The following is a 22,432-nucleotide window of genomic DNA, read 5'->3' as shown; positions in this document are numbered from 1 at the left end:
TAAATATGGAGTAAAGGGCAATGTAATAGAGAGATCAATCAATCAATATCAAAACCAACTTTTTACTCCTATTTGCATCTACTTACTTTTCGGCGACTTCGTCAATTTGCATATTTTTCCTTTTTACGAGTTCTCATTGATTCGGCGAGCTGCATCGCTTCAGTGCGACCTTCGGCGATTCTCGAGTTCCGTGTGAGCACCTCTTGGCCGTGACTTCCGGGCGTATCGCTGTTGTCAGGATCAAAGTGTTCGTGTCTTCATCCTTGTCGATTAGTAGGTCAAATCGACTGGCACGCTTTGGATATCGATTCGGGTATTAGCCCTTTGTGTTTGCAGATCACTTTTGCATCAACACGCCGCATCGTTGACTTCCGTCGTCGTGCCACCGCTCCCACTCCATCGCGTCCTTTCTCTGACGATCGCCATAATAAAGGTGGGCCGGGCTGCTGCTGCCGTATACTGATTTATTTGCTTTCCCTCTCTCGCTGCTTGTTCCATCGTTTCACTCTGCGGCGTCATAAATGTCTCTGAGCTTGCTTGCCTTGCCTGGCTCAGCTTGTGTCCGCCTGCTGCGGCTTGTCTCCGTCTGTCCTCGCTCGTCTGTGACCTGCCTTGTTTGTATGTGCCTGCTCCGTCGCGTCTTTTTTTTCGGCAGGGCAATCAATGTCTCCGACTGCCTCGACTGCCTCTGTCTGGCTCAGTTTTCCTTTTTCTTCGACCAGGCCATCAGCCGGTGCCGTCCTTACCAACTGAGCACGATGTGCTTTTCCCCCTCCTCGGTTCTTGCCCGCGCCCCCTGTCCTCGCCGTGTCCGGTCCACGGTCGCCAGAGCCTCTAGCGCCGGTGCCCTCCTCTTCCTTCCGCCCGCTTGGCACCCCGGCGCCGCACCCTACTGAGTCTCAGTACCTCGCTGGCTCGTCCGCGCCAAGCTCGGCCACCGCCTCACCTCCGTGCTGCGCCCTCCTCACCGCGTCAGAAGCCCAGGAGCGCCGTCGCTGGCCATCACGCGCGAGCGCACGTGACCACCACGGCTCCATGCCGCAGCACTGCCCTCTCTGCTCCACCTCCGTCGCGCCAATCCGCCGTTGTCGACCCGTCCCACGTCGCGCGAGCACAGGAGCCCCGCTGCCGTGCACCGGCGCCCCTCCTTGCTGCGCCGTTGCCCCGCTACTGCGCCTCGCTGCTGCGCCGGGCCGCAGCACCTCGCCACCTCGGAGCCAACCGCATCCTCCATGCTCGCGCGCCCGAGCCGCCTCGCCAGCCGCGAGCGTCGCCCCTCCATTTCCGTGCTGGACCGCAGCCGCCGCGCTGTCCTTCCGCGCCATCGTGGCCACGCAGTTTTCGTCGCCGCCGCCGAAATTCCTCGCGCGCCCGCGCACATGACCCCGCGGTCCCGCTGCGCTGCCCCGCCGTCTCGGCTTCAGGCGCCATCGCCGCCGCGCCATCATCTGCGCCGGCTCGCCTGCTGCCGAGGCCGGTGGTGCGCCCCATCGTCGCAGCGGCCTGCACCTGCGGCCGTGACGGCCACCGCACCACGCCGCCCCCACGATCCGCTCGGCACCCCGGCACCGCACCCGGCTGCGCCTCAGCGCCTCGCCGGCTCGTCCGCGCCGTGCTCGGCCATCGCCGCAGCCGCCCTGCCAGCACCGCCGCTGGCCGGTTCCCCTGCCTCTACGATGCTCTGCTTTAAGGTAGAAAAGGGGCTCAATCGTAAATAACACTTTTACCGTGTTCTTTTTGCAAAAACGCTAGACTTATAGGTTTACGGATAGGGTCTTAGCGGATTTAGAGATAGTTAGGGGGCCTTTACGCAAATTGCCATCGCACTGGGCTCATCCGCGCACGGGCCGACCGTTTCCGGTCACTGGGCCTGGTGCCACGCGCCCCGCTGAGCCGGCCTGCTTCTGTACGTGGGCTGGCCGCCAAGCCGCGCCTGGGCCGCCAAGCCGCGCCTGGGCCGGCCTGCTCGGTTTCCTGCCTGGGCCGTGCGGTGCACTTGGCCACATGTCCGTGTGGCCTGGCTGCTCTCGGCTGCTGGGCCACTGCCGCGATGCGCTGCTGGGACGGCCTTCCGCTGGGCCGTCCGCGCCGTGCCCCGCCTGGGCCGGTGAAAGCTCTAGTTTGGTTTTGGTGAATTGATGAAACCCTAAGTGCTAACCTAGTTTATCATATGATCATGAGATAGGTAGCACACTGCAAGTTCCGAAGCAAACAAAGATCATATCATGATGAAGATGATGCTATGATGATGATCAAGTGCTTGGACTTGGAAAGAAGAAAGAGAAAAACAAAAAGCTCAAGGCAAAGGTATAAACCATAGGAGCTATTTTGTTTTGGTGATCAAGACACTTAGAGAGTGTGATCACATTTATGTTTGATAGCCGTACTATTAAGAAGGGTGAAACTCGTATCGGAATGCGGTTATCAAAGTACCACTAGATGCTCTAACTCATTGCATATGCATTTAGGATCTAGTGGAGAACTAACACCCTTGAAAATATTTGTGAAAATATGTTAACACATATGCACAAGGTGATACACTTAGTGGTTGGCACATTTGAGCAAGGGTGAAGTTAGAGGTGAAATGGAGTTGGTCGCAATGATGCTGGCGTCGGTTAACTGACCGGACGCTGGGTCGCTCAGCGACCGGACGCTGAAGGGCTGCGTCCGGTCGTGTTGTCGGTCAGTACAGTAAAAAGTCACAGTGTGACCGGACGCTGGCAGGGTCCGGTCAAGCAAGACCTGACGCGACCGGTCGATAAAAACACGTTTTGGACCCTTACTGTAAACGATCGGACGCTGAGTGTCCAGCGTCCGGTCAGCTCTGTCGGAGCATCTGGTCAACATTTCGACCGTTGAGATCAAACGATCACCGTTGAACGCAGGAGACACGTGGCCGCCATCGGGCGACCGGACGCTGAGGAGCAGTGTCCGGTCAGTAGGACCGGAGCATCCGGTTACCCCGATCAGTACCCAGTGAAGGGGTATAACGGCTCTATTTCGTGGGGGCTTCTATTTAAGCCCCATGGCCGGTTGAAGCTCATACCTTTGGCCATTTTCATTGACATAGCAACCTTGTGAGCTTAGCAAAAGCCCTCCCACTCATCTACATCATTGATTCATCATCTTTATTAGATTGGGAGAGAATCCAAGTGTATTGCTTGAGTGTTTGCATATAGAGGCACTTGGTGTTCGTGTTTCGCTGCGGGATTCGCTTGTTACTCTTGGTGGTTGCCGCCACCTAGACGGCTTGGAGCAGCGAGGATCGTTGAGCGGAGGGTGGTGATTGTCTACGGCTCCGATTGTGGTGATTGTGAGGGGTTCTTGACCTTTCCCCGGCGGAGAGCCAAAATGTACTCTAGTGGATTGCTCGTGGCTTATGTGATTCTCATCTTGTGTTGGTTGTGCGACACCCTATTGAGGGTTTGGTGTGTGAAGCCAATTAGCGCGTGAACCTCCAAGTGAGTGAATCGCCACAACGAGGAGTAGCTTGCCAGCAAGCAAGTGAACCTCGGTAAAAAATCATTGTATTCATTATTGATTCCGAGGTGATTGATCTTTATTGTTATTCATCCTTGTGATTGATTGGTTCCTTCATCTACACGGCGGTATAACCTTCTTAATCACTCTCTTTACTTTACCGCAAACTAGTTGACAAGCTCTTTAGTGTAGTTAGTTATGAGAGCTTGTTTGCCTGGTTGGTGTGGCTCTTTAGTTAGCCTTTGAGAGCACACTAACATAGGGTAGTGTCATAGCTATTGTGTGAATAGATACTATCTAAACTAGAATTGTGGTAAGCGGCTTACATTTTGAGTAGGCTAGCGCAACACTTGCTTCGCCTCATAATTGTCTAACCATTTGGTTAAGTGTTACTGTAGAAATTTTTATTAGGCTATTCACCCCCCTCTAGCCATTAGGACCTTTCAAGTGGTATCGAAGCTAAGGTCACCGTTATTTAAGGCTTAACAACCTTCGGTGTTAAAATGGCTCAAATCAACAACACCAAGAAGCCACCCCAATTTGATGGCACAAATTATCCTTATTGGAAGTCAAAGATGACCACACACATCAAGTCAATCAATAGAAAGGCGTGAAAGGTGGTAGAAACCAAAATTAAGATTGGTGATCCGGAGAATCCCACCGCGGCCGAAGAAGTGCTTCTCCAAAACAATGACATTGCTCTAAGTGCTATTCATGATGCAATTGATGAAAGAATATTTGAGGAAATCAAGAATATTGAGATGGCTCATGAGGCTTGGAAGAAATTAGAAGAATCATTTGAGGGCACTCAAGCCATGAAGGGTGCAAAGGCTTACATTCTTAAGGAGAAGTTTACAAGCTTCAAGATAAAGGAGGATGAGAGTGTGCTGGAGATGTTTCATAGGCTTCAAGTGCTTGTCAATGATCTCAAAGCACTTGGAGAAGAGGTGAAGGACAAGGACTTCTCCCACAAGTTCTTGAGATGCTTGCCTTCAAGATTTGGTACATTAGTCACTATTCTAGTGAGAAGCGGTTTGGACACCATGACACAAAACCAAGTATTGGGAGATATAATGATCGATGATACTTATAGAGATGATGAGAAGGAAGAAAAGAAGGAGAAGAAAGATGACAAGAAGGATGACAAGAAGAGCATGGCATTCAAAGCCACATCATCCAAGGGCAAAGCTAAGCAAGAAACATCAAGTGAAGAAGATGAATCATGGGATGATGATGATGATGAGAAGATGGCTCTATTTGTCAAGAGATTTGGCAAATTCATGGTGAAGAAGGTCTACCGTGCTAGAAGAAAGAAGTCTTCATCCAAGAACAAAGAAGAGTCAAGAAGGTGCTTCAAGTGTGGAAGCAAAGATCATCTTGTTGCTCAATACCCATACCTCTATCCTTTAGCTACTTTGTATCAAATGTCTAAACATACCCTTGATAATAACTGAATGGGCCAACCATGGATACGAGGAAGAAAATTTGATACACACAAAACCAGAAATTGTATAGAGTAACTTAATGTAATAAGCATTAGTGAAAACAAAAGAAGTGATAAAAAAACGAATAATTGTACATGCTGGTCTTGGGAACTTGGTTTTGGAACTAGTCTAGTTTTTCCACTCCCAAGTATACATAGTATTAGTGGTCGCCTCTCTCATATCCATGGCACAATTGTTTTAATTAACGTGTGTAGGTGTGTGGCCAGTGTCCATGTGTGTTTCTGTGTGGCCAGTGTCCATGTGTGTTTCTCTCTATCACATTTTCTTAATTTAATATTGGTGTGCATATGCGTGAGGGAGTGCCTTTTTTTTCTGGGGGTGGGGGTGGGGGGGGGGGGGGGGGTTTGGCGGGGGGGGTCATATGGCCTATGGCAGGAGCCTAAAGCCTATCTATTTGGTTATACTCGAGTGTTGTGAGGAGCTGGAGAAGAAAATTGCAAGAAAAGGAGTTCAAGATCTCAAACTCCTTTCCTTAAGATGAGTAGAGACATACAAGAATAGCTGTTGCTGCAATCTTATCTGTATCTGTAGTTGATGTGCTGTTAATTTTATTCTGATCTTTTCTTGAAGAATTTAATTTTCCTTCTGTAATCCTACAATAAAAAATATTCAAGGCCCATCAGTTATCAGCAATCTAACTTGGCATTTAGTACATACCAATTTGGTTTTATAGGAAATCCTAAAATAATGATGATACATTAGAAAAGAAAAGACCACTAGTGGACAACAATATTACAGTTAATTAGCTGACCATCAATGCAATAGACCTGAGGACAAGGATTTGAAATACTGAAGTAACCAGATTCCAGATTGAGACAGGAAATGAAATACCAATACAGAAAAACATTAAGAATATTGAATTAGACACTGAAAACAGTTCAGATCATCAGCTTTTATGTATGCATGCAAAATAGTATAAACAACTTTCATTTTTTTAACTAAATTAACTGAATACAATCAACATTGCCTCTAGTATATTGTAAAGCATCAGTTGTCACCATATGCACACATTTTATTTCATAGCATCTTTACTCACCTGACCAATTGAATTTGTGTCCATAGCTTATTAGGTGTGTTTCCAGTAGAACCTCATCAAAACTAGGATACTGCAAATTATTGGCTATAGTGCCAAACTAACAGCAGCCATTTGACTTAATGCAACCAACATGCCAAAATACAAGTGCTTTGCAAATCAAGTCATCGAGAATCAGAGACCAGTAATTCAAAACAGTGAAAGAGAAGAAAATAGAAGAATGGAAAACCTGATTGAATCATTGCTGAGCTGTTTTGCCTTTGCGAGGTAATATGCAGTTACATCGCTGTTTGCATTCTCCAGATCATTTAAAACTTTGTGCAATGTTAACCTTGCCAAGTGTACCAATGTAAGAGCTACCTGCAATGGAAACAAGAAAACGACAGTTGATCAATGTAAAAACTAATTACTTACAATGTAAAACAGTGTTACTAAAACATAGTTCAGGTCCTATCTATAAAGCGCAATTATCTATAAAGCGCAATTAGAAACATTAAATTTATCACAGTATTGTGGTTCTTGATGTTTCTCTATAAAGCACAAATTGAAACATTAAATTTATCACAGTATTGCAGCAGCCTGAAGATGGAATCATCACTGAGGAAGAAATAATGTAAGCACAATGGTGGGAGCAGGAAATCAAATTCAGGAGATCACATGCTGGTTGATGGAGCCAACATGGCCAGAAGTCATTTTTGTCAGATGAGATTTTTCCGTTTTAGATCCTGCCGCGGACCTTTTGTTTAGATCATCAATTTATTCACAGTTACTTCATAGTACTATTAATACTACTAATACTTTTTTTTTACTTTTTAAATCCTCTTTATTGCTCCATCATTTTAATCTTTAGCCTACCCCCTACTTGAAGGCTCTGTTGTACCTGATCCTTTGACCGCATCATGTAGAGAATGTGAGAGTGTTGCCAATGGCAGTAATTAAGTGTGTAGTGACAATGAATATATGCATGCTTGTCACGCCCGTGAGCATTTGACAAGGAAACACTAACAGACAAAGATGGACAAGAGGCATCACAGATCTTGAGTTACTTCTCTACCCAATAAAAAATTATGAACGAACAGAATTATTGGAGATGAGGCTACTGCTGCAGGTGAATGGTACAGAAACCACTGATGCTGGGCCCACATTCATTAAACACAGACATCTGCATAGACTGCCACAAATGAAGATGCCAGAGGGCACTTATAATGTCGATGCCAGCCGCCTTATAAGTTGCTTCATGCATTGTAGGTGACGTGGTGGACATGTGAGAGAAAGAGACCCTTATCTCACAAACCAAGTGTCCTATAAGCAAAATTTAGTGCTATGAAACTAGAGGCACACCATGTATCATATAAGAGCAGCTCCAGCGGGCTGTGAAACCGAACCATGAGGAGAGAGGAGTATGATTCGATTTCAACACTAGAGCCAACAAACAGCAAAAAGATTGCTCCACTCAACTCCAGTTTTGTTCGAATGGATGGAACAAAGAACCGACGAGCGCAGCTCCAGCTGTCTTTCCTGCAGTGGCGTGGAGAGAGAAGGGCAAAGAAGCTGCAGATTTTTCCTTTTTGTATTCGGTTGTGGGCCCCAACAATTGACTGCAGCACGGGAGCACCCAAACCATAGATAGTATGCGGATCGTGAAGTTCATCTCAGCATTTGAGATTGAATCAGACACTGGAGCTGCCCTAACATTGCAATGAAGGCATTTCCTTCTTCCATGGACGAATAAATTAAAGGCTTGTCAATTTACTTAAAGGCAACTAGTCAACTACAGATAAAACCCCATGCAGGACTTGTGTATTGAGTCATCTCAAGATTATGTGGAGGCAAATAGACGAACCATGGTACATGCTCTAAGGTGGAAAACTCAAAATACAATTGATCTTAAGATCATTTCTAAAAAAAACAATTTGAAAGCCAAAGCAAAAATCACCATGCAAGGGAGCTTGTAGTACTTATATTTGACAACTCAAGAATATAGCTTACAATTTTTTTCAACAAAGATAATCTCAAGAGCTCAATATGAGGGAAAGAACAAACCTGAAGATGATCTTCAGGTAGAACCTTTTTCTTGACTGCAAGGCATCTAGAAAATTAACAATTAGAAAGATTAAGCAACTGCACTAAAATGATCAAAACGGACATACAGACAGCTGTTGCTGACAAGTATCACCGTTCCAATAGCTCTTCTGATTCCTTGAACTTCTCCATGGCTTCAAGATTTAAACTTAGGAGTTCAGCTGCATGTGCAGTGTCCAATGAATCCCATCCCTATGAAACATGCAACAGATGAACTTCAGTAGGCTTTCCAGGAATGATTCATGAATCAAGAAATGACATCAAGAGAACTTTGACAATTAAAGTCAATATTGCCTGCACCTAGTGCTTTATATTTTCTTATTCAACTTCCTTATTTGGTTCTCTGTTAGTTCTTTCATCAAGAAATAAACCACAACTAGAACCAGTAGGCCAGAACACTCTTGAAGTTCATCTCCATATTTCACGTGAAAACATTGAGTAAGAAATATCCTGTCTAAGACCGGAAAAGAATTTTCTTTTAGAGATTCTAGTGGCTCATAATTCTGAGCTGAAGTTGGAATAGGCATCACCAAAGCTGATGAAATGATCTCTCTTTTTTCTTCCCCTTTCCACATGAAAAGGTGACATGGCATAATCCCCAGTTTAAAGTTTTTATGACCATACAAGTACAAACTTTCAAGTTGAATCACCTTTCATGTTTTCAGTACAGCAATGTTTTATGTATGCACTGAAAATTCTCAACAAAACAACTACAGAACTTATTTTAATTTGGCTAGCTAAATAAATTTTATGGGACTATGCATGTGGCATTGTTACTGAGTAAAATGCAGCACAATTTTCTTCTACATTGTAAAGTGAATGCAGGTAACAGAATTCTGTACAAGGCTCATTTTGGCAGTAAACTTCTTTGCAAAAGCCAAAAGGAATGCGATGAACTAGCATGTGTTTCACAAAAGCCCAGACTTTACATTGTTAACTGCTGGCCAACCAGTATGTGTAACAGAATTATGCAGTTCTGGTATGGAAAATAGAGTGCACATTTAAGTTTAGGAACAAATATTATATTAATATCAACCACTGGCCAACCAGAGATCATTCAATTCGACGAGTGAGTTGGTAAAGCGTTTGGGAAGTTCAATGACCCCTTTGGTTCTGATAACTACATTGCTATCATCCTGGATATGCAAATAGAAGGGTAAGAGCTGAAGCGAGACTTTGACCTCAAAATCCAAGGCACTTGAATAAATATAATAGATGGGTGATGTGCATGCAAGCATAGGCTTTGCAGAATTTCGATTAATCTTGCCCCCCAGACATTAACAAATGGACAAAACAAAGTGAAAATATTGTGTTCAGAAGCATGGATAGTGCAAAAGCCAGAAAAATCAGCACATAGATGAGCTCAAGCAACCATGTTCCAGATCATCGTCATACTAAATGGTGATGTCACAAGGGGAGTGTTGAACAAACACTAAATAAAAGTGTACATATTGCCATGCCTTTGAAAGCTCCAGAACATGTAATATCTTCCTTTGCCAGATTTCAGCTTCAGCAAATCGTTTTGATTTTATTAACTCCTGCAATTAAGTAACAAACCACAATTCAGATCAAGAAAAAAAAAATCAAATTACAAACATAATTCCTCAAACATAAATGAAAGAAAACTACTGCAGTTGGTCTGCACTAACCTGCTAGGACCACCAAACATTAACATTGAAAATCCTTTAAGTGAGACTAGGGATGAAAACGGTATGGATATTTTCCGACCGTATTCGAAACCGAATCCGTTTAGAGGGGTTGAGATCTGTCCGTATCTGAGTCCGGATATCCAACATCCGATACCGTATCCGTATCCGAATACTCAAATCGCATATTTATGATGTCGATATCCAATCGTATCCTATCCGACATAGTTGACACTATCCGTATTCGAATCCGAATCCGGACAGAAATATGAAAACAAATGTAATATCGGTGATATCCGTCCGTATCCGATCCGTTTTCATCCCTAACTGAGACAGATCATATCATATCAATTCAGAGAGAACAAATGGTTTTCATAGATTATTTTTTATGTTCAATAGGCATTGGATTTTTCTATACCATGGCAACTAAACACACAAGGGTGTTTGTGTCAATTATTTCTATTATCACTATAAAACTAGTTATCATTTGTTAAGAATGCTTTCAAATACACCTTAATTTAAGTCTAAAACAAGATTTCAAAACATGCCAAATCCATTGTCATTCATAGATTTCCAGCTGCCTATAAACTTGTGAGCTCACATTTAGGCACTGCATTCAGTTTTCCAGTTCCAAACCACTGCCTCCAGAAAAAAATCATTTCCTTTAAATTAATCGTCCATAAACAGGCTAAATCTATTGAACGAAGGCTTCCATGTGAACCATAAAAAGATACAAAGATAATTATAGACCTATTATTTTGGGGGCTCAAGCATCCTGTTTGGATGCATAAAACCTATCAGATTGAGTTTCCACTATGTTGATTCTATTTCTGCAACATATAATATTTTAGTGACACTTCAGTTGTAAAATGTCAAGCATTTGATAGTTTGAATCTAAATATGGCAGATAGTTTCTACACATGAATAACTTAATGATGCCAAAAAATATAAATACATAACTTCTCGTGCCAAATTTCGGAATAGGTGCTTACTCTAGAGAGATACTTCATTCTTTGTATACATGTTGGTGAATCGCCAAGGCCAGCTTCCTAAGTCAATGACATAATCTTCATGGAACACTTGCATGCACAATTGGTGGATTCAAACCTACAAACTGAAATGGTAAACATACCTCAAGTATTCTAATAGACTCTTCAGCAAGGCATTCTCCATTTTTTCTTTTTCCTTGTAGACTGAGCACCTAAGAGCATAAAATAAGTTCAATTATAGGACCAAACCCAAATTCAGAGTTAGAAGAGATCAATTTTAATTCATAGTTATTAAATACATAAAGTGCCTGGTCATTAATAGTAGTAGTAGGGTTGTTTGTCTTGGGGATAAGGGTAATGTGGGAATTATTTATGGACTGCAGATCCAAGTAGCCATTAAAGAAATCAAAGCACAGGTTATACAAGTCCTTTTTTACTATCTCACAGCAACTTTTCAGGAAAAACCCATTAAAACCATCAGGTCCTGGAGCTTTATCTGCAGCCATTTGCTCGATGACAGAATCAATATCCTCGATGCTGAAAGGCCTGGACGAGGCTATCACCAGTTTGTACAAGCTGGGTCAGGTCAAAGAGCATGGTAGGGTTGGTGGTGCTTCCCATCCTATGATTGTACTCTTCAAGAAGCAAAGAAGCCTTTTCACTGTGTTCATAGACTGATCTGCCTTCTTCAGTTTCAAGCGAGGTGATGGTGTTGAGCCTGTATCTTTCTGTAGCAACGACATGAAAAACAAATTGTGCTTTCATCACCGAATTTAGTCCATCTGATAGTATATCTTTTTTTCTAGTATCCTTTTGATGTTTGAGAAGCATGAGTACATGATTCTTCAGGATTTTCCTGAAGTCGTACTCTTGAACAGAGGCCTTTGTTCTTCCAGTGAATCCAATACTTCCAGAGTGGAGTTACAATCTTTTATCTAGCATTTGAGATTAGAGAAACTTCTACTCCACTTTTTTAAAGCAGCTCTTAGGAGTTTAAATTTGGTAGTGATTCTGGTTGCACTATTAGTAGCCAGATATTGGTGCTCCAAACATATTTTACTAAGTCATAGAAGCCTTGATGTTCAACCCAAAAATTTTGAAACCTGAAAATCTGTGCTTTGGGAATAGAGGTCCCAATCTAAATCTTGCAAGGGATATGGTAATAAGTGAGCCTGGCCATAGGAAGGAGGAGAGTGTTTGGGAAATCACAAGTCCAGTTGGGAGTGGTAAAAACCCAATCAATTTGTTCAAGGGGGAGACTTTGCATGTTACTCCAAGTAAAATTGCTTCCTTTGAGAGGGATCTCCAATAAGCCCAGATTGCTGATAATTTCATTGAAAATCGTTATGTCATTCATATTACCCCCATCTCTTTCTATGAGACATAGCTCTATAGAAGTTGAAATCACCGGCCAACATCCAGTTTTCCTCTGCATTGAGCTGTAGATCATTGAGGCATTGAACAAAAGTGTCTCTATTAGGTCCATGGCAGGGACCATAGATAGACGAGAGAGTCCAGGTTTGCCCACTATGAGATGAGGTAAAAGCGTACTGTTACATTGAATTTGTTTATTTGAACTTGACCAGAGAAGATAGAGCCATTCCAGCCAAGAGGGAGAAAGCAAACTGATTGAAGCGTTTTGGAGCCAGCTTTTTGATATAGGAATGATCAAAATGCTCCCTTTTAGTTTCCTGGATGCAGAAGATGGCACAGTCACTTTCATCAATTTTTTCCTTGATGGCATTACATTTGTCTTCAGAGTTTACCCCTCTAATATTCCAGTTTAAAATGTTCCAGGATCTGTTGGGACTTCTATTGTTGTTGTTGTTACTGGATTTCAGCACTCCTACTTAGACCTGCTTCGTCTTCAGGCCTTGATGTAAGGAGCAACTCTGTAATCACCTCCGAAGGAGCTGTGCCACAAATTTCTGTTGCCACACTCTGAATTTCAGCAATAGGTATTCCTGGGAAGGTAGCACCAACACTGTTATATTTATCAATAATAGAGAGCCCAGGGAATTCATTGGTCTGACAGGTGTTAGGGAGAAGAATGTCACCCAAAAGATCAGTTTGTGGTTTGATCTTCTTGCCCTTGGTTTTGTTTGTTTGTTGTCTTCTTTGAAGAAATCACAGCAGCTTTATACCCATTAAGCTTTTCAATGAACCTTGGGCTTCTTCTGAGCATCTGGGTGGAAACAGGAGTGCAACATTTCCTTTTCCTTGCCACATTATCTTTGCCCTTGTCCATACTGGCATTGTCAGTTGAGTAGTTGAGTGAGCTGGTACATATTCTACAGGGGAAGCAGGGAAGATGTTTTCCTCATGTTGTGAAGAAGGTTCCACACTAATAGTCGTCTCCTCGAGTCCCTTAGCCTTGACCTTAAACTTTATCCTGTGATAGACTCTAGTTATGGGAGCACTTCTTGTGTAGAGATCAACAGGCTGAGGTTGAAGACTTGGCAAAGACTTATGAGTTTCAGGAATTTGGGTTATCTGCAAAGTGCTAGGGAGAACAGATATAGTAGCAGCAATGTTCTGATCAAGGAAGTTCAGAATGATGTTGAGAGAATTGATTCCCAGGGAGGCAAGGTCGATTTGGATAAGAGAGCTTGGGATGGGCAGATTCCTCAGAGTTCCTGTGGTGCGTGGCGCAATCTGGCCATTGAATATCTGTCTCAAACCAGCAGCAAGAAAGCCAGAGATTGCCTCTCTTTGCTCACAATCCCTTTGCTCTTCTAACATGTTATTGATCATAATAGGCATTGGAGAGTTGCTGATTGCGAGAGCTTGGTTCTGTTGAATTCCAGCATGTTAAACCATTAAGTTTTCTTTCTCGTCAGGTTGCTTGTCAATAGTGATTTCCTTTTCATTGCTCTGCCCAGGCTGGAAAAGGGCAGGGGCAGCAGGGGATGAAGCAGCATCAACCATCACAGCAGAACCTTTGATCCTCTTCCATGACCTCTTAACTACTAGAGGGAATACAAGGAGACGAGTCTTGGGAGCCGAGCATAGAGGGCAAGGCGTCATCAGGTGCATTGGGCCCAAGGGAACATTGAATGTAATTTGTTCTCCCTTGTCCACCGTGCTCTTCACCCAACACGTGTTTGCTGGGCTTAACGGCCCAATTACGCTTGAGGTCTAATCATCTCTTCACACAGTTTCAAGCCCGATGATCATAATTGCAGCAGTAAATACAGCGGTCTCCCCCCAGCAATCTTTAACAAAGGAGGGTTGCATGACTTGGGAAAAAACTGAAGCGTTCACCTTGGGGAGGCGGCCCGTCATTAAACCTTACTGACAGCTGGGTGTTGGGGGATAACGTGGAGATCTCTTTTGAGATTTTGAAAACCCTGCTGGATTGGGACATCAGTCAGTGTCAGTCTGGCTGTTGGAGAGCAGGAGGAGCAGGCATGCTTGACAGGAGCATCCGAAGAAACTGAAGCTTTCCCAAAAACATTGCAGGAGTCTTTCATAACAGGGCAGAAGATAGCAACAATCTTGATCACCGAAGAAAGCTCCCTGGGACGAGATTTATGAACCAGAGCATCTTAAGTAAGCTTTTTACGGAAAGAAACTCTTTTGGAAGACATCTTGCGTTTGTTTTCACGGTGATCACGGTAGACCAGCCCTTCTCTTTTTTTTCCCATTTTCTCTGTTGGAGTTCCCACTTTTCACCCCCATCACACCACATGTGGAAGTAGATGTCAAAGTGATCAATGGTAATCCTCTTGAGAGCACGAACCAACAAACCCACATGCTTCTGTTAGTCCCTCGGCTGCCCTGCACTGGTAAGCAGTAAGCTTACCAGCACACTCACTCATTATGGCTAGAGGTAGAAGAAGATATTGAGAACAGCTCACACACACACAGCACAAGCCCAGCGCTGGCCGAAAGCTCTGCTTCTAGATGTGGCAAATTGAACTGATTTGATGTATTGCCTTCAGATAGAATATATACAACTTTAGCTGTACCTCTACCAGGTACATAGTTGTTGGTGAGTACACCAACTACCTACTACCGGAGTATAAGAGTACACCAACAACCTATTCCTAAGGTACAGAGTGCACCAACAACCTACTCCTAAGGTACAAGGGTACACAAACTACCTACTCCTAAGGTACAAAGCTTAGCTCAACCATCTCCACTCTACATGGCTGAAGTAAACCACCACTACTATGGCCTACTGCCTTACTTGCTATAGGAGTTGGTCGGCAGAGCTGACCATTCTCCAACAATGGAGAAATAGGGGACAACAGATTATGTCTTTCAATTCTTCCCCTAATCCTACTGTTAACCCGATGCCTTGACCTCATCCATGCCAATCATCTTCCTCAGCTCCATGAACCGCAGGCGCCCGAGTGACTTGGTGAGGATGTCAGTGAGCTGTCTGCCGGTCTCGACGAACTCGATGACGATCTGTCCTCCATCGATGAAGTCCCGAAGGAAGTGAAACTTAATGTCAATGTGCTTGCTCCGATCGTGGAGGACATGGTTCTTAACGTGGGCGATGGCGGGCTGGTTGTCCACCATCAGAGCTGGCGGGTGCGCTTCCTCGCCGGTCAGCTTGCCCAGCAGCCGGCGCAGCCAGACAGCATGGCACGCCGCCATGGCCGCTGCGACGTAACCCGCCTCACACGTCGACAGTGCCACGATCTTTTGCTTCAGCGACTGCCAAGCAATGGGGGCCAGCACGCCGGAGGCGCTCCGTCGCCCATCAATGTCGACCTCCATGTCCGCATCGCTGAAGACAGTGAGCTTCGACTCACCTTCCTTTGCCTTGGGGGTGCCTCACTGAACACCGTGAGCCGCAACCCACCCTTGCCGCCACTCTTGGGGAAGATGGTGACTTGATCGAGCGTCCCCTTGACGTAGCGCATCAACCTTTTCACTGCCAACCAGTGATCTTCGCGCGGGTGCTCCATGAAACGGCTAACGTACCCAACCACGAACGCAATGTCCGGTTGGGTATGAGTGAGTTTGCGCAGCCCACCAACGATGCTTCGGTAGCGCGTCGCGTCCACCTTCGCAGCAGTGCTGTGCTTGCTCAGTTTCAGCTGCTCCTCCATCGGAGTAGCGCACGGCTTGCACTCCACCATGCCGCCGCGCTCCAGCAGCTTCTCTGCGTAGGCACACTGACCCAGGGAGATGCTCTGCTTCCCCTGCCTCACCTCGATGCCGAGGTAGTAGGAGAGCGCGCCGAGATCGCTCATCTTGAAACGAGCCGCCATCTCGCGCTTGAAACCGTCGATGTCCTCTGCTCGCGCTCCGGTGATGATTAAGTCATCCACGTACACGCCGACGACGAGCTCCTCCTTTCCCTGTCGCCGCGTGTAGAGCGCGTGCTCTGTAGCGCAGCGAGTGAACCCAAGCTCGCCCAAGGTGGCTTCGAGCTTGGCGTTCCACGCCGGAGGGGCCTGCCGCAGCCCGTAGAGCGCCTTGCGCAGCTTGAGCACCTTATGCTCAGCGCCCTTGACGACGAAGCCCGAAGCTTGCTTGACAAAGACCATCTCCGCGAGCTCGCCGTTGAGGAACGCAGTCTTGATGTTGAGGTGGTGGATGCGTCAATTCTTCGCTGCTGCCATGGCCAACAGCAAGCGAACGGACTCCATTCGCGCCACCGGAGCAAAGACTTCCTCGAAGTCGATGCCCTTACGCTGCATGCAGCTGCGGGCGACGAGCCGAGCCTTGTACTTGACAATGGCGCCGCGCTCATCCCGCTTCACCTTGTAGACCCACTTCAAGCCGATCGGCCTGCAGCCCACCGGTGGATCTATCAGCTCCCATGTGCCATTGTCCTCAATGGCCTTCATCTCTTCCAACATCGCCCGTCGTCAATTGGGGTCGCGTTCAGCCACTGCGAATGTCAGTGGCTCCTCGGCACTAACAAGGAGCAGCTCTGGATCGTCGAGCAGCCAACTCGCCAGGCCTATGGCCCCTGCATTGCCGGCGATGTTGTCAAGCCTGCGGAACCGCACCACCTCGCCATCGTGGAAGGCATCCACGAACTCGCTGATGTCACTTGGAGGGGAGGGGAGGTGAACTCGATCGGTGGTCCCCGGCCTCCCTGTTTTGCCGGAGTGGTCGGCATCGCTGCTGGACCGCTCGGCACCACTGCCGGAGTGGTCGGATCCACTGCTGGAGCGCTAGGCACTACTGCTGAAGTGGTCGGCATTACTGTTGGACCACTCGGCACCACTCCTGGGGTGGTCGGCACCTCTTCTCCAACGTCTCCACCACCGTGGATGACTAAGTGTTCGACGACGAAGGTGCTGCTCAAGCTGGCACCTTCCCCTGTGCCCGTACCCTCCCAGTCCTAGGCCGCCATCTCATCGAACACCACATCCTTAGAGATCACCACCTTGCCTCTCTTGGGATCATAAAGCCGATAGGCCTTGCTGCCCTCCTCGTAGCCCAGGAGCACCATCGGCGTGCTCCTGTCTTCCAGCTTGCCGAGGTGTGGCATGGTGTTCTTCACATGGCCGACGCAACCAAATGTCCTGAGGAAGGACACATTCGGCTTACGTCCATGCCAAGCCTCGAATGTAGTCTTGCCCTAAAGGGCCTTGGTGGGCGCGCGGTTAAGGATAAACACCGCTGTGGTCACCGCCTCTCCCCAGAACTCCGCTGGCATCTTCTTAGCCTTCATCATGGATCGAGCCATGCCGACCACTGTCTAGTTCCGCCGCTCCACCACGCCATTCTGCTGTGGCGAGTACGACGCAGTGTGGTGTCGCACCGCGCCCTGATCCGCGCAGTACGCAGCGAATTTCAGCGAAGTGAATTCGCCGCCGCGATCAGTTCGCAGCACGCGTAGCTTCTTGCCGCTCTCCGCCTCCACGCACGCCTTTAACTTCTTGACCGCTTCCGTCGCCTCGGTCTTGCTGGTCAGAAGCTGCAGCCACATGTACCAGCTGCAGTCATCCACCAGCAAGATGAAGTACTTGCGCCCGCCGGGCGTCGCCGGCGTGATCGGCCCGCAGAGGTCACCATGGACCAGCTCGAGGGCCTCTGCCGCAATGTACTTCGCCGTCTTCGGGAACGACAACCTTCTTTGCTTCTCGGCCAGGCAGCTGTCACACAGCTCGCCTGCGTGCTCGATGTGAGGCAGCCCAGCAACCATCTTTTCCAGCCGACCAAGAGCGTTGAAGCTGAGATGTCCATACCGGGCATGCCACAGCCACGGCTCCTCCGTGCGCTGTGCAACCAAGCAGATGGGCTGCTCCACCTTCAGGTCGAGTAGGTACAGACGGTTCCGGGACCTCTTCACCTTGGCAGGAAGCCGCTGCTCCGGTCCCTGATCCTGAGTACGCCGTCCTTGATCAGTAAGTACCTCGCTGCTGCGCTCATCCAGCTGGCCAATGCTGATGATGCTTGAACGCAGCTGTGGGATGTAATATACATCCGTCAGCGCGCGGTGCTCGCCGTTCTGGCACCTGAAGATGATGGTGCCACGCCCTCGAACCGCCACCCTTGAGCCGTCACCGAACTTCACCGTGCCAGTCACATTGTCGTCGAGCTTGAAGAAGGCTGCCTTGGAGCCCGTCATGTGGTTGCTGGCGCCGGAGTCTAGGTACCACCGCTGCTCCTGCTCGCCGCCCACACGTCCGAGGTGGACTTGGACACGCGATTCGTCGAGGTTGACAGCCTTCAGAGCCTTCCCAGACCCTTCCACCGCCATCACCTCTCCCTTCTCCTTGGCCTCAACGTCGTGCAGTGCACAGAACGTCGCCATCAGGAAAGTGGCCTCGTCATCATCATCAGCCTGCGCCAAATGAGCCTCAGCCTTCTTCTCCTGCTTGCGATTTGTGCACTCCTTTGTCCAATGGTCCCGTATTCCTGCAGCGCCGGCAGGCGTTGGGGTCTACCTTCTTCTTCTTCTCCGAAGAAGCCTTGCCGCGGCGCTTGCCATCGCCACTATGGCTGGAGGAGGCTTCTCCGGACTTCTTATCCTTCATCCGGGCAGCCCACTCCTCCTCTGTTAGCAGCAACTTGCCGCTGTTCGTCGTTGTGGCCTGCTCCATGCGCTCGTCCACCGCCCGCAGACGGCCTGTCACATCCTCAATAGTGAGGGTGAACAAGTCCAGCATTATCTCTATGGAGAGAACAATCTGGATGTACTTCGTCGGCACAGAGTGGAGGTAACTGGAGACTGCCTCTTCTTCGTCGATGGTGACACCGTGGCTCAACTTGCTGATGAGCGTTTGCAGGCGGAGGGAGAAGTCCTCCACCAACTCACCATCCTTGAACTTGAGGTTGGCGTACTCCTGCTTCAGCAGCTGGGCCGTCGCCTTCTTTGCGCGGTCGAAACCGACGCGCATCGCCGCAATAGTCTCCCACGCCTCCTTAGCAGAGCTCTTCGCCCCCAACGGCTCCCTGTACTACTGGCACAGCAGCGAGGATGGCTTCCAATGCTGATATGTCGTCTTATTCGTTGTCGGTGCCCTTGTCAATGGCATTCCAGAGCCGTCGGGCTCAGAGCTTGACCTTCATGGTCACCGCCCACTCGCCATAGTTGGTGCGAGTCAGCGGCGGCCAACTGGTGCCACTGACCTCCCGCACCGTGCGCACGACGACCTCCTATCTTGGCTGGACAGCCACAGCAGAGCCGCTGCTGTCGCCCATCTCCAAACCGTCCATCATCGCCAGCGGTTAGTCCGGTGACGGCGCTTGTACGGCTCTGATACCACTTGTTAGCCCCTCGGCTACCCTGCACCGGTAAGCAGTAAGCTTACCAGCACACTCACTCACTATGGCTAGAGGTAAAAGAAGATATTGAAAACAGCTCACATACGCAACACAAGCCCAACGCTGGCCGAAAGCTCTACTTCTGGATGTGGCAAACTGAACTGATTTGCTGTATTACCTTTGGATAGAATATATACAACTCTAGTTGTACCTCTAACAAGTACATAGTTGTTGGTGAGTACACCAAAGTACAAGAGTACACCAACTACCTACTAGAAGTACAAGAGTACACCAACTACCTACTCCTAAGGTACAGAGTACACCAACTGCCTACTCTTAAGGTAAAAGGGTACACCAACTACCGAAGTACAAGAGTACACCAACTACCTACTCCTAAGGTACAGAGTACACCAACTACCTACTCCTAAGGTAAAAGGGTACACCAACTACCTACTCCTAAGGTACAAAACTTAGCTCAGCCATCTCCACTCTACATGGCTAAAATAAACCACTACTACTATGGCCTACTGCCTTACTAGCTACAGGAGCTGGTTGGCAGAGCCGATCAATCTTAACTCCCAACAGAGAAACGGGGGGCAGCAGATTATGTCTTACAGCTTCGAGGCATCGGAAAAGCGAAAATGTCAACCTTGCAGATAGGAAACATGAAATCCAGCAGGAGAGCCACCCAGGCAACAATGAAGAGCCATAGCAACTAACTCTTCGGTCAAACAAAAGAGGTATCTCCGGAAAACCACAAGCATGAATAAGGAGCCATCCGGAGACGAGGATGGGTGATGCACTAATGAAGAGAACTTGTGAAGAACTTTAGCTTGGAATCTCTTACTCGGAGAGAAATCCCAATCCTTGACTAACTCCGCAAGAGCAGGGTCCTGCCCAAATTCGAGGAGGGCGTCAGGGGAGCAAACCTGCCGAGCCATGGAGGGGAGCTCAACGCCAGCGAAAGTCCCGGCGGGAAGGGACAGTGGCGACGAGGAATCAGCAGCAGCGACAGGGTGCAGACCGGCCTCATACTTGCTTAACAGGCTAGCGCACAGGGGTAGGGGAGAGGCACATAGGCCGTGTCTAGGCGCGAGTGTGGGCGAGCGGACGCCGACCCACGGAACCACGTCAAGCGACGCAGGGGCGCATGGCCATGTTGGAGGTGCAGGCGAGCGGAGGTCGCTGTGGAGGCGCGCGGGAGGCCACGGCGCACGGGCCCGGGCCTGCGAGGCCTCCGGTGAGCCACCGGCGGCGGTTGTGGGGGGTGCTCGCTGGGTTCAACTTTAGCTTCATGCGTACTCAGACTCCATTTGGGCGAGTAACCCAACAAATCGTCGTGCCATCACAGGATACTCGTTCCATCATAGGATACTGCACTTTTCTTGGCTTCTCTCTTGCATGAAGTCGAAGTAGCAAGCAATTGTATCTCATTCTTGTATAAAGGCAGAACTTCAAGTGCTTGCGCTACTACTACTTCTAAGATTGTATGGCTTCAATGGTTGTTGGGTGATTTTGGCATTCCTTGTGATGCCTCTACACCTCTTCTCTGTGATAAAACAGGAAGTATAGTTCTTTATCACTCGGTCTCATTGTCATTAGAAAACCATTACTCCACAATATGTGCCCTCCGAACTAAGCACAAACTTGAGACTAGCGTCGGCTTCACTTAAGCAAACTCAATGCTTCAGATTCTCCACTTCCAACTTGAGTTCGAACACGGGGGGAAGGGGGTGTGGGGTGTTGTTAATAAAGTGTATCAAAGCCCATATACTATAGGTCCCATGAGGTTCTCTATATATACTATCTCCACTAATGAAGTGTCATTCTTCTAAGATCCCAAGGTTAATAACAAATATAACTGTGGCCATAATATATCCATAGTTCTTCTTGATTAGCAAAAAAAAACATAATTGTTATTAGAATAATCATGTTGGTACAAAGGCTTTATTATGTCCTATAGATGAATAGATGAATTATAGCCTAAAGATAGAAGATACTCAAACAAAACATAAAAGATATCAACAAACTACAAGTAAATAGTTAACAAACTATATTAAAGTGCTGGCACAGTGCCACTGCTGCATGTGCAAACAGCTGCTGCTGCTGTATCCAGCTAGGTTCTTACACATGTATGAGACTGATTTCAGGAGAAAGATTATTGACGAGAGATCAGAATCCAGAAAACAATAACTTAAACAGCAGAAAGGCAGCAGCAGTATCCTTGTTGGATACCTCTGTTGGGGAAGGTGATATATCACATAAGAATCATTAATCTAAAAAACACAACAGTAAGTTTAAGAGCAAAACAGCACTAGTACCTTGGCTAGAAGGTACATTGTACCTGCATACTCTGGGTGACCAACCCCCATAACACATCCTTCTATCTACAGATGGCAGTTAAAAAAGGATAAATTGCATACTTCAAAAAGTGAATCACGAGCATATTTACATTCCCATTGTTTTGCTATCATGCTTTGATGCTTTCATTGAATGGGTACAGGTGTAGGCAGCACAGTGACAGAAGATGAAAGATGACAACATATATTCGTATAGTTCTGATAGATTGTATTTAGCCTATTTGTATGCGATCAATCAAAAATGGACAATTATAAGTGTGGTCAAGTAGGATGATCATAACTCAAATATTGTTATTGTGGAGCATCATATTGGTATCAATTTATGACACAGAGGTACAAAATTTCTAGAATAAATGTTAAACATAAATAAGCAAGAGCACAAAAAGTTGAGGTGTGGTACCTTCAAAGCACGCTGCAAAAAAAGGGGAAACAACAGAGACAGAAAAGGGTATAAGAAGTAAGTTCAAAACTTCGAATGAAAAAAATAAGTGCAGAAAGCATAGCAAAAGTTGACACAAAAGGTAGAAATGCTACAATGAAAACAGTTCATTTAGCCTTTCACAACTTCGTGAGGAAAATATAGTACGGGTCTCCCTTACTGTGACTTCGTTACTAAATTTCATTCTTTGTGTATCATGATAATGATGCATAT

At 46.9% G+C, this 22,432-nt stretch overlaps 1 protein-coding gene across 5 annotated transcripts in view; it reads right to left on the bottom strand.

Moving 5' to 3' along the window:
• Positions 1–22,432, bottom strand: part of LOC136494598 (uncharacterized) — a 44,848-nt gene that overhangs the window by 15,494 nt on the left and 6,922 nt on the right. For 4 of the 5 annotated variants that reach the window (XM_066490753.1, XM_066490755.1, XM_066490756.1 and 1 more), the window contains 9 exons: positions 22,181–22,192; positions 21,742–21,807; positions 10,879–10,947; positions 10,739–10,795; positions 9,561–9,638; positions 8,195–8,292; positions 8,062–8,107; positions 6,248–6,378; positions 5,479–5,578 (listed from right to left, as the gene is read on the bottom strand). In XM_066490753.1, the coding sequence (XP_066346850.1) occupies positions 5,479–5,578; positions 6,248–6,378; positions 8,062–8,107; positions 8,195–8,292; positions 9,561–9,638; positions 10,739–10,795; positions 10,879–10,947; positions 21,742–21,807; positions 22,181–22,192 (657 nt within the window). The remainder of the gene's footprint in view (positions 1–5,478; positions 5,579–6,247; positions 6,379–8,061; positions 8,108–8,194; positions 8,293–9,560; positions 9,639–10,738; positions 10,796–10,878; positions 10,948–21,741; positions 21,808–22,180; positions 22,193–22,432) is intronic. The other variant, XM_066490754.1, reaches the window with a different exon arrangement.

This window comes from Miscanthus floridulus, chromosome 11 (assembly GCF_019320115.1).
Source record: "Miscanthus floridulus cultivar M001 chromosome 11, ASM1932011v1, whole genome shotgun sequence".
NCBI classification, from domain to species: domain Eukaryota; kingdom Viridiplantae; phylum Streptophyta; class Magnoliopsida; order Poales; family Poaceae; genus Miscanthus; species Miscanthus floridulus.
The sequence above is the reverse complement of the archived record's forward strand: the minus strand, read 5'-3'. Positions and strand labels throughout refer to the sequence as shown.